Raw genomic sequence first — 12,463 nt, forward strand, 5'->3', positions numbered from 1 at the left:
GGTGTGAATTCAGCTAGATTGATAGCAGCAGCAAACATCCCCTTTTTGCTCTTTAAGTAGTACGTTGCCACCTGAGCAAGCCTTAGGTGGTTTTCTTGAACCACTCCTTGTCTCAGGGGGTGACCTCAGGAGGCCTCTTAGCTGTGTTGGAAATGGTATAGACAGAGATGTTGCCTTAAGTACTCTGGACTTTGAATTATTTAACTGTTGTGGAAGGAAGCGGGGCTGGGGGAAGCACAGCAAAGGAAAGGAGAGATTATTTCTCCCCTTTGTAAAACTATATTGGGTTCAACGTCACACCATGAAATATCCAGTGCAGAACTCAAGAACTGCTCCAGTGGATCTTCACTGACTTATCCAATTGCATGGAACATGGGGATACTTAACCCAAATCTGTCGGTTTTAATTATTTTCCTCTGGACAGATAAAAGCTTTCTATAGGTTCCTGTAGAATATTTGCTCTTTCAAGCGTTCTTCTGCGCTTTGATACTGAACGATTAAAGCATGCTAAAGAAAAAAACAGCCCCAACCTTTAGCTCCCTGTTCTTGGGCCCCCTGACTGCAGCTTTGATTGTTGACCTAAATTCCCCTTTCATAACTGAGTCCTGTCACCTCTGGTTGGAGTCTCCCAGCAAAACAGGCACGGCCAACTTTCAGAAGTGCAGGGCACTGTTTTCTGTTCTGCCTTGCGTGGCTCTGACGGCTCCGCAGCACCTGATGTGTTCAAAGTCAAACTGAGCTCCCTCTTCCCCTTCCCCCACCTGGCCCTCCTGGAAATGAAACCATAACAAGGTTTGTTGTTTTTTTATACTTTTACTTTTGCCTTTCCCCCTCTCACTCTCCCCCCACTTCCCATTGCTCAGCAAAGAGAGGAAACTTTTCCTGCATGGAGAATGAAATTCTTCATTCATTCTATGGCTGGGTTGATTGCTGCAAAGATTGCTGTTATCAAGACATAAGAAATGGCACTGAAGTGAGAGAAGGAGGCCCTGGAGGATGTTATTTATAGCATTACAGTGGGTTACAGCAGCTTGTATGGGCTACTCCAGCCTCTCTTCTGTCAAACTCTGCCCACAGAGGGCTGCTTCTGGCTCCAGCAGCCTCCAGCTGGGAGTTCTGCTCCTCTGCTCCCATCCCAGTCACGGCAATGCCTCCTGTCCTCACCCAGGGCTGTCTCCCCCAAGTTCAGCTGCTGATGATCCATGCTGTGCTCATGCTGCCAAACCCTACCCAGTGCACAGAGCCCACATAGAGATGTGCTTTATTTAAATCCCCAGAAAAGTCCTGAAAACAAACTGGGTCATAAATGCTGGCGTTGGTTAGGGGGTGCTGGAAGAGGTCAGATGGACACGGATGGTGGAGCTATTGTGGGTCAGTAGCCAAAGAACTGAGATTTTGCTTGTAAAAGGAAAGAATGAGACTGTCTTTCTCATTTTCCATGTTTGGCTTTGAGCTGCTGGAGTTGAATTATCCAGCTTTCCCCACTCTTTTGATGCCTAGGAATTTACTTTTCCTATAAGGGACAAACATCATAGGACTGGAAGAAGCCTTGTGGGCCATTGAAGTCTGTCTCTGGCCAAGCATAAAGGAATGTGGCATCTTCCTCTGTGCACTTCTCCAAAGTCCTCCAAGAAGTGACTCACTCCTTTGTGGGGAAGAGAGGCTTCCAGAGCCTCTTGCTGGAAAGCTGAACTAGCACCTCTTCTTTTTTTTTCTTTTTAATTAAATACAAAATTCCATTTCAATCCCTTGGGCTTCAGGAACAAGAGCTTTAGAGGGAAAAAATCATTCAGACTAAGGAGTAAGAAGAGCTGTCAGTGTTCTCCTCAGCTGGAGCTCCATCCCTTTCTAGCAACTCAGGGCAAGCAGAAGTGAAGAAAACAGTTTGCTGCTGTATGAAACTTGTACATATTTTTTTAATCTAATTTCTGTGGGGAAAACAAACATCAGTTTTATTTCACACCATTTCTTGGCTCAGAAACTTCAGGCACATTCGCCAAATTGTGGTTTTTCAGTCATTGGCTGTGTCTCATTTACCATGAGGCCTCTTTGGTTGGTAAAGAGATATTAAGTAGCTAAAAATGTCCTTTACTGCATTATTGTAAAGAATTCTCAGTGTAAATGAGAATTGAAACTCTGTACATTTTTCATGTAAATGTTGGTTGTGGTCACAGCTGACTTGAAATTTGGAGTGTCAACCATTATGTGCGGTGATTTTGCTCAAAACCAGCCTTGTTTGGGGTAAAAGAGGCCTCTTCTTGTTTAAAATGTTCTTAATTATGTCTGAGAAATAACTCACGGCTATGGAACCTTTTACTAAATTGAAATAAATTGTGAAAACATCAAATTATTCAGTTTTCAGAAGTTCTGGCAATTATTTCACATGTCCCTCTTCCAATGGCTTTGCCCTTATTAGTTGTCATAGAAGAAGTAATAAATTCTTTTATTATGACATCCAGTGTCCCAGCTGAAATTAGTTTCATTGTGCTGGGGACAAAACGGAAAAGTGACACTCCCTTAGCCGGAGGATCCTCAGTCCAAAGCCAAAAGTAAAGGGAAGGATTGGGAAAATAGGTGAAGCATTCAAGCAAAAGAGGGTCATAAGGAACTGGTACAACTTGCAAGGGAGTTGGGTTTCTTATCCCAGCACAAGGGAGTGTGGGTTTCTTGTCCCTTTTTTTTACATTTTTTCATTTCTCTTAAGAATGAAACAAACTCTTGCTGCTGAAAGGCTTGTGCTCAATCCATCTTTTCATCAAGAGTTGGATGTCTGCAACAGTAAAAGTTTGAGAAAATAATACTGTACGTGGCATAAGGATTCAGTAATGACCTTTGCCCTAAACTAGAAAATGCAAGGAACTGGAATAGTAGAGTGTTTTAGTTCATCAGCTTTCATACTGGTGTGTTCAGTGGTGTCCCTATTGTCACTGGATTTTTCCTTTTCCTGTCCTTCTTTGGCTCCCTGTAAATCTTGAATTGATGGCAGCTGTTTGAGCCCGACTCAAGACACGTTGCATCACATCAGGGTTTAAAGGCTCAAAGGCAAGGGAGGATTGCTACTATTCTGTAGTATTCCTCCAGCAGCTTCTCATGCTCAGCTGAGGTCAATCACCAGCATCAGGCAGCACTTCAGAGAGTGGAAGATGTTCTTTAAATGCTGCCTGGGAAACTGGATTTCCATTCCACAATAATTTCAGTTCTTTGGGGGGAATATTTCTAGCCCTGGTCAGTGTAAAGAGCAAGAACTATTGACCCTTAAAAACTATCTGGTGGACTTTCCTGGAACTGGAGACCTGTTCCAGGACTTCCTGCTGTCCGTCCAACCGTGGGGATCTTGGATGCCTGAAGAAACAGGTGGAGAAGCTTATGTGTGTGCAGCTGCTTTGTGATCCACAGACCTGGAGGATTTGCTCACTGGAGATGGCAAATGAGGCTGGAGATGGTGGGGATTGTGGCAGGGATGATTTGTCCTTCTGTGCCTCAGTCAAAACAGCCCAGGGAGTCCCTGGGGTTCCCCTGGCCATGTTGAAGACATGCAGATTCTCAGAGGGATTTGTTGGGACAAGCCCATTTCTGCATCATTTTTTCTTCTCTCACCATGCTGGCATTTCCTGGCAGGCAAAAACTCTCTTACAAAATGCCTGATCAGCTCTAATGGTCTTATTACAATAAGCTGAGATTTTTATGACTTATTTGGGAGAGAGACTTGTCTTGCCAGCTGTCTTCTTATTCATTGCAGTATTATCCACCCACTATCACTGGACAATACCTTCATTTGAGATGCATAAAAATACAGACTTTTATGGGCTCTCATCCATCTGAAAATGAATGCTATGTAAAAGCATTTATTTCCTAAAGAAAAACTTAAAAATGCTTCAAAAACAGATTCCAGAAAGTTATTGGTGGCTTTGGCTCTCGTATCACAAGTTCCTGGGGTAAATACCCATCCCAGCAAATGCCATTTTTTTCTGTAAGCACATTTCTTTTTTCCTTGCCTGGTTCTCCTCCTCTCCTTTCTCATGATCAGAAGTAGCAGTATAAACCAGAAGCTGGTCTTGAAAAGGTTTTGAACTGAGTGCACCCTACAGATGAATAAACACATTACCTTCCGAACTCTGGGATCTCTCTTCCAAAGGAAACAGGAAAAGGGGGAGCTCAGAATCCCTAGCAAAATACCAGCGTGCAGAAAAAAGGCCCGTTTAAATGTTTTTAACTTTCCCATCAGAAGAGTTTTTTTTACAGGGGGAGGAGGTGCAGAGGGGCAGGGTGTGAGGAGAAGGGGAGAAGGTGGGTGCTGGGAGAGGGGAGGAAAAATACAGTGAATGCTCCTGTAACCTTTGCTCTGTTGATACTAGACAAGACTGCGCTGTTAATGAGTGATTGTTAACAGATGGCTCTCGAGCAACTTAGTCAGAAGCAGAAGATGTTATTTGGTTGTAGTGAGGGGAGGGTGAGGGTGCAGGGGTGAGGTAAGGGGATATTTAGTCTTTTCACGAGGACTGAACTGTCAGAGATTTATGATTTTCCTTTAGGCTTTTGGAAGTGGAGGCTCTGGGGAAGGATTGTTTTCTATGTGCTGATAGTAGAAAGGCCATTTGGTGCTGAAAGCTCCAATGATTTTGTTTTTGGTGAGGGGTGTCCCTACAGCCCTTGGCCTTTGAGGACTGAAGGATGGAAATGTCTGTCTTTAACTTGCTTGTGTCCCAAACTGGGGAGGAGTGGGCTCTGTCCATTGCTTGGAGCTGTCTGAGGGCTGGGTGAGAGAGCTCTAAGTATGGATCTACCCTTTGGGAGAGAAATCTTTCCATGGTGCATTGGGGTGTTAGGAAGTGTGCCTGTGAGGGGGCAGGAACCTTTCTGAATGTCCATCTTTTTGGGCATGTCCATCTGTGTGTATTTCTTGCCCTTCCCCAGTGTGGTGTATACCAGTGTATGCCATGTGCCCACTGGCTTTTATTGGGTATGACTTTGAAGGCAGCCTGAACACATCCCATTCACTCTCTGTAGGATTTGCATGCTTGAACTTAAGGTGACTGCAGCTGCTCAGTGTTTCTCAAAGTGTGCAGAATTTAGATTTTGTATATATTTCCCTTCTGGACCTTATTAGACACACAGTTCAGGGGTATGAGGGATGAGTGACATCAGCAGGGATTGGTTCTCAAGACTGTTTTTGTTTTCAACCACTGATGAATGGCTTGAGGGAAGGGAAGTACCGAATGCACAGTCCAATGTTTTGCTGATAGGAATTTGCAGAAAAGTGTTGGACTTTGGTCAGGAAAAGGGAATCCCATTTGTACACGCCACTGGCAAATCTTTACCTTTAATAGGAAGTCTTGACATGACCTCCCACAATGGTGCACTAGATGATTTAAAGTCTTATTTAAAGTCTTCCTTGTGCACTAACCATCTAACAGATGTAGGTGAGTGTGTGTATATACATTTAGAGAGATATATTTACACAATTTAAAGACTAACGCCTTCACTCTGTCATCCTTATTTATTCATATTTCTCTTTTGGGGGCACGTAGGACTGTATGACAAATGTTCTTACACCTCCCGTGACCGAGGCTGGGTCCTGGGGATTAACACCGTCAGTGACCAGGGGAACAGAGACCCCCGCTATTTCTTCTCCCTGAAGACGGACCGTGCTCGCAAAGTCACCACCATTGCAGCACACCGCAGCTACCTCCCCAACCAGTGGGTGCACCTGGCTGCCACCTACGACGGGCGCCTGATGAGACTCTACGTCAACGGTGCCCAGGTGGCCACAAGCGGAGAGCAAGTGGGCAGCATCTTCAGTCTGCTGACCTTGAAGTGCAAGGTGCTCATGCTGGGAGGAAACGCCCTGAACCAGAATTATCGGGGTTACGTGGAGCACTTCAGCCTCTGGAGGACAGCCCGGTCTCAAAAGGAGATCTTGTTGGACATGGAGCAGGCGATTCACAGGCAAGACACGCCCCTACCTCAGCTCGTTCTTCAAGACAGTTTACTGAATGTGAAAAGCACCTGGTCTCCCATGAAGGATGGCAGCAGCCCTCAGACCAAGTTCAGCTACCACCACGGCTATTTGCTGGACACCAGCCTGGAGCCCCCTCTCTGCGGGCAGACGGTGTGCGACAACACGGACGTCATCTCCAGCTACAACAAACTGCCCAGGTTCCGCCGCAACAAAACCGTGCGCTACCGCGTGGTGAACCTGTACGACGACAAACACCAGAACCCCACCGTCAGCCAGCAGCAGATCGAGTTCCAGCACCAGCACCTGAACGAGGCTTTCAGCCGCTACAACATCACCTGGGAGCTGGAGGTGCTGGAGGTGAAGAACTCTTCCCTTCGCCACCGGCTCATCCTGGCCAACTGCGACATCAGCAAGATTGGGGACGAGAACTGTGACCCCGAGTGCAACCACACCCTGACGGGCTACGACGGCGGCGACTGCCGGCACGTCCGCCACACGCTCTTCAACAAGAAGAAGCAGAATGGGGTGTGTGACATGGATTGTAATTACGAGAGGTACAACTTCGATGGGGGGGAGTGCTGCAACCCAGAGATAACAGAAGTCACCAAGACCTGCTTTGACCCGTATTCTCCTTACAGGTAGGCAGTTTCTTTTTATGATCGTATTGATGAATATCTGTCTGGGTATCGATCATCTTGCTGGGCTGTTGAAGCTTTTCCTTATTGCTATTACGGGCCTTGGAGTTTAATGAATTTATTTTTTTTTTCTCAGTGTTTGGCTCACATTGCAGTTCTCCAAATGCAGTCTCAGTTATGGTCTCAGCAGTGTCTTACCCCTGAACTGGTATTCTCCAGCCAGGCTAAGGAAAATCTGTGCTGAAGACTGAAACAGCCAATTTTGAGGGACCCATTAGTTGCTGGCTATGAGCAGCACATTGTAACAGTGCACAGTTTATTTTAACTCCAGACTCTGAGGAGTGGGGATTAGATGTCACAGAAAGCTCATGTGTATTTGGAGAGAGAAAAGGCCCTCAGGCATGAAACAGAACATGAATGCTCTTAGGTAGACTTTAATTCTGTAGCACTTTGAAGGTAGGTAGGTAACTCCATACTCTTACTGCTGTGTACAGCTCTCTGGGCTCTACTGTGGAGGTGCAGCTGAGTCTGGGGGCTGTGAGGAGGGAGGTGGGTACCAGGCTCCTGTTGCACACTCTGGGTGGGTAATGAAACTCTTCTGTGTCCCTTTCTACATATGAATGAGAACAGGGGTAATGCCACTTCATTGCAGGGCAGCTTTCTGTGGGTAGATGTGAGCTCATAAAATCCTTAGCTCCTCAGCTCAGGCTTCCTTGGGCTGCAGTTTGAGGAGTGGCATGGTCAAATAACTTGCATCAGCTGGGTACCATGTACCTACAATTACTCCAAATTCAGACAAGTTAGCATGTTAAAGTAATAAGGTGTTTCTTGTGAATGAGTTAGAAGTATAAGCACAGAAAAGGTGAAGAATAAAGCTGAAATTCTGTTGTCTGAATTCCATGTTACAGCTTTTTTAGGGCAATTCATGGAGCGATAAAGGGTAAACTTCTAAATGGTCAAAATACCCAACACTAAAGTTCAGGTAAAGGAGGAAAGTACAAGCTCTTCAGGAGTCCCTTCCATTGCAGCAATTCAGGCTATATTTATAGCTTCCTTAATAGAGAGAAATTTTTAAACAACATTATCAGCTCTACTGGAGCTTTAAATACACATAATTAAGTTGGAAAGAAAAGCCTTTATTTTTTTACTCCAGCAAGGTTGTTGTTTAAAAAATCCTTCTAGCTCAGTTTGACTTCAGTCACTTACCAGTGAACAAAGCTCAAATGAGGAAGTTCTTTAAATATTAATGCTTGAAAACATTGAAAGGAAAAATAGCAATTTTTAATACTGTTCAAATGCAGAGGAATTCAACTAAGCAAATATCATCAAAGGCATAATGCAAATTGGATTGCTTTAACACTGTAGTTCTGAGAGTTCAAGGTGTTAGCTGTAGCAACTAATACAATTTTTAGGAAAAAAATACATTATTTTTAATCTGGTAGTGCCCTTTTATCTCTTGTTCTGTGACCAGCATAATACAATTTGGAGACAACCACCTGGCTGAGCTTGTCTGGAGGACTTAGATCTCATGGTCTTGATCTCACAGATCTTCTATAGGTTCATTTTGACTTGAGAAAAACCTCCTCTTGACCTGAAAGAGTAGGGGAGGCCTGAAGATCCTCTTTCACAGTCTAGAGCCTCAGAAAATCCAAAGATGATGCAAAGATTTTTTTTTTTTGGTAACAGACAGATTTAATTTATCTACCCTTGCACAGACATGGTATTGCAGCATTGATCATTGGCAATGAAACCACAAAGGGCAGTAGGAGAAATTCCAAAATTCCATGTCTCTGGAGCCTTTATTTGGTGGCTGATGTGCTTTGGCTGAGCCCAAACTCACTGCTGTGATGAGTGTTTGTACCCAGCAAGGCAAAATAGAGCAATTAGGCCTGTGGATTTATCACTGAAGTTTGTAAGCCTGACTCACACTGCTTTGGGAATTTAGGTTAACAAACACAGGTTTAGGGCAGTGATTTTGGCAGCAAAGCCTTTACTGACTACAAGGGTGAAGATTCAAACCCTGTGTTTGGCTTTGGTATTGCTGTTAGCCTCATCCCCTGAGAGAGAGATTTCCATGTCAATTAGTGACAAAGTAAAAATTTGGTTGGCACCATCTGGGCCCATTTTGCATTCCCCAGCCCCTCTTGTCATTGCTTGCATTGGCCAAGAGTCCTCAGGCCCCTCTGGTGCAGACCTTGCACCACAGCAGTGAAGATGTTGCAGCCATGGAGAATTCACATCTCATTTCAGGTATTTCCTCCACCAAAGTTCAGTCCAAAAACAGCAGAAGAAAGGGCAAAGATCCTTCAATCTGGTGAGGAAAGGGAGGGAAAAAAGATGAAATGGTACCAACAAAAATTTTCCTGAACTTTATTTATAAAGACTTTTTAGAGTCTTCCTTGGTACTGGGATTTGTTCCTTCACACCCTCAGTGTCAGCAGTTGCAGCCAGCTGTTCACCAGGCAGAGCTTATTCATGAAATAATTCTGTCCTCTGGAACCAACCAAAAAGTGCTAATGCTTGGTTAATGCTGTAATAAACAGGAACCCTCCTCAGTGCCTCTTTATCCCCAAAAGATGATTTATCTCTTCCCAGCCACTTTCCTTCTTCTTATTACGAGTCCCAGTCCATGAAGCTCCATCCTGGGGCAGAGTTGCTCTGAGCCTTGATACAAAAAACACTGTGGGTGCTTTGTGACTAAGTGATACCACTGGAACAATTCCAAGACACCTCTGATCTGTGTTACAATTTTCTTGTGATCCTTTTGGGCACCTGGGACAAAGGGCTCAGGTACTTTGATGGTGTCATTCAGTCACTGGGGTGGTAAAACTGTGGTGGCTTCAGAGCTGATCCCAGCACAGCTGGTTGGTTTCTTTTCTGTTTCCTGCCTGTCTTTGTGGCACCTCTCCAAAAATATTTAACTCCAAAAAGCTGATGTTCCATGCCATAGTGAGGTGGCAGAGATTTAAGTTTGTCAGAGGGGACAGCAGTAATAATGGGAATTCTGCTCAGCAGAAAAGCTGTAAACATTGTGGTACCAACTAGATCATCTCTCCTCTTTTTTAATAGCCTGCAGGGAAAAAACAAAGGACTGGTTATCATTAGCCACACAGCAGGCTTTATCCAAGAATATCTGCCTCACTTCTTTTCATTAATTTCATGAGAGTGGGACAAAATGTATTTTGTCCCAGCAGAAGGTTTACAAATATTGTTCTGCTTTTCTGCAATTCCGGGAAATTAGAACATGCTAAGATCATACAGTTTGGCCCAATACAAAAGGGAAGGAGCAAGAATAAACACCCTTGCCAGAAAGACTCATTCTTTGTGTTATTTGGTATATTGCTGGTTACAAAACAGGGAAGACTTTGAGCTCATGACACCTACCATGGCTGCTTTTCAAAGAACTTGAAAGAAGCAGCAAGGGATCATAGGAAACCATGCTCGGTAAATGCCATTTGATGTGGTGAGTTCTTGCACCATCCTATGGTTAACTGAGACGTTCCTTTTATGTAATATTGGGCTTGCACATCAGGCTTCACCACAGGATTCCATGGACAGATAAGGAAGCATTCCCCTCGGTGCCTTCTTAGGAAAACGTTGATGAAATTCCTGAAGCAGTAAAAGTACTGGAGTCTCTTCAAGCTCCCTTGATCCATATGGTCTAGCAAAGAGTTGCTGGAAATCACCCCAGAATAGCTGTCCTGGGGACAGGCTTTCTCAACATCTACATGTGTGCCCCAAAGGCTCACAGCCCTTAATTTCTGCCTGAAAGAGGGGCAGGATGAGCTGCACAAGCTCTGGTCCATTTGCAGCAAACTCAAGTTGGCACCAAACCAAGGAATCACAGAACCACAGAATGATTTGGGTTGGAAGGAACCCTAAAGATCATCCACTTCCAGCCCTCCCTGAGAGCTGGAGCCTCTGTGTCCTTTTCTAGCACTTGTATTGGACAGTTCAGCTCTGTTCATATCGTGTCACACCACATCCCAGGCATACATAAATTAGATTTAAAATACATGCCTGACCCATTTGTAGGAATTTCCACAGTGGTTTTGAGCAGCAGTGGGTGTGACAGAGCTGTGTGTGGGCACACTGGGCTAGGGCATGTGGGCCAAAGCAGTAGCATCAGGAGGAGGAGGAGGAGGAGGTGGTGGCTAATCCATAGCCCAGGGCAGCCTCAGACAGGTGACTGAGCTGCACTTCAGGGCTCTTCTATGGAGTACCAGCTCAACCTCTTTTACTTCTCTTCTGCTGGAAATCTCTTCATGAGATGCACTTGAAAAATATGGTCAGCTTACTCTGGAGGAGGGAGGCACACTGAATGCCCTTTTTCAGGAGCTGAAGTTGTAAGAAACACTCCTTGATTCCCAATAAAGCACTAATTTCCACTTAATCCTAAACACTAAAAAGAACAGAAGAAATTCTTCAAAGCTCTTCAGTTCCGGGAGCTTGAGAACTTAATCCCCTGCCTCGAAGAGACCATTGTGCAGCTCTTGACATCAAGGATGCCTGCATTCACATAGGTATCAGACAGACATATAGCAAATACCTGAGTTTTTGTCTAGGGATTCAGTGTTAAATGTCCAGTTCTTTAATTAGCAGCTCCAGGGCTGTTTAGGAGGCGAAGAGTAATGCTGTCAAGGACGGAGCTGCTGTATCTTGGTAGTTGTCACCCAAAAGCCAAGTCCCAACAGGAAATCCTCTGTTCTCTCTGTTTATTCTGTCCTCTGTTCCAGATGTCAGGGATGTTAATCAGCTGGGAGGAGTTGCATCTGTTCCCATGCTAGCAACTGACATTTATAAGTCTAGTATTGAATTCTGATACAGACAGGACTGCAGTGCTAAAGAAACTATTTCTATACGATTCCACACCCTAGAAACAGTAGGAGTTTGCTCAATTTAGCTTGACCCACAGTCAACTTTTCCAACAGCTTTTTTCAAGAAACATTTTTTCGCCAAGACTCATAGAACTCATGGTTTCTTTCATGGATGTTATCCATTAAGGAAAAAAGATCACTGTCTGGTCAAACTGCAGGATGCTTGGGATGAAGGGGGCCTATAAAATCTATGGAGTAAACTACCAGAGATCATTAAGAATCCCTATGGGAGACAACAGATTAAAGTATTATTACACCCCCAGCGCTGATGCAGACCTGTTTGTCTCTGAAACATCACGTGGAAGATTTGCAAGTGCAGAGTCTGCAGAATGGACAGGGATTGAATTTGCCCCTTGTTGCTGGGCAACACCACATCCTCTAGGATCAGCTGCCCCATGGATGCTTTCCAGCAACACCTTACCAGGCTCTGGTTAAGCAAATGAGGTGGAGCTCATCCCTTCCCACAATCCACAATGTGGCCATGGGTATGAGCTGGTTTATTCTCTTTGCTGATCAATTCAAATTGTAGCACCTCTCACACAGACCCACAGTTTGATCATGTCCAACAGTCCTCCTTCAATGCTGTGGGGCCTTGTATTAATCCCCCTGGTTTTCTCTCACAGCCATTTGTGTAAAACCTCTCTTCAGCTCTGGTTGTGGGGTGACCTTTGGGTTTTTAATTACCGTGAGCTGAACCTCCTGTATAAATTCAGGAGGATACAGCTTTCTGAAAAAGATGCATAGTACAGTTCTGTGGCAAGCCTAACCAGGTGCAATTCTTACATTTGCAATTCCCATTCTATCCCTCAGACTTCTTTTCTGACAGGGATTTTAGCCCAATTCTTGCAAGCAATAGCTGTCCTTGGTGAAATGCAGAGCAGCCACCTCCATTGTGCTCCTTTCACAGCACCCACAAACAGGGCACATTTGACTTTGCCTCTCATGGATTGCTAGACCTGGGCAAAGAGTATTTCAGCTGGGCTTTTTCTTGC

General features: G+C 44.7%; 1 protein-coding gene across 1 annotated transcript in view; it reads left to right on the forward strand.

Moving 5' to 3' along the window:
• Positions 1 to 12,463, forward strand: part of PAPPA (pappalysin 1) — a 173,628-nt gene that overhangs the window by 20,641 nt on the left and 140,524 nt on the right. The window contains exon 2 of the mRNA XM_084219498.1: positions 5,529 to 6,597. Within this exon, the coding sequence (XP_084075624.1) occupies positions 5,529 to 6,597 (1,069 nt within the window). The remainder of the gene's footprint in view (positions 1 to 5,528; positions 6,598 to 12,463) is intronic.

Source organism: Fringilla coelebs, assembly GCF_963513975.1.
Source record: "Fringilla coelebs genome assembly, chromosome: 21".
In the NCBI taxonomy this organism is placed as follows: domain Eukaryota; kingdom Metazoa; phylum Chordata; class Aves; order Passeriformes; family Fringillidae; genus Fringilla; species Fringilla coelebs.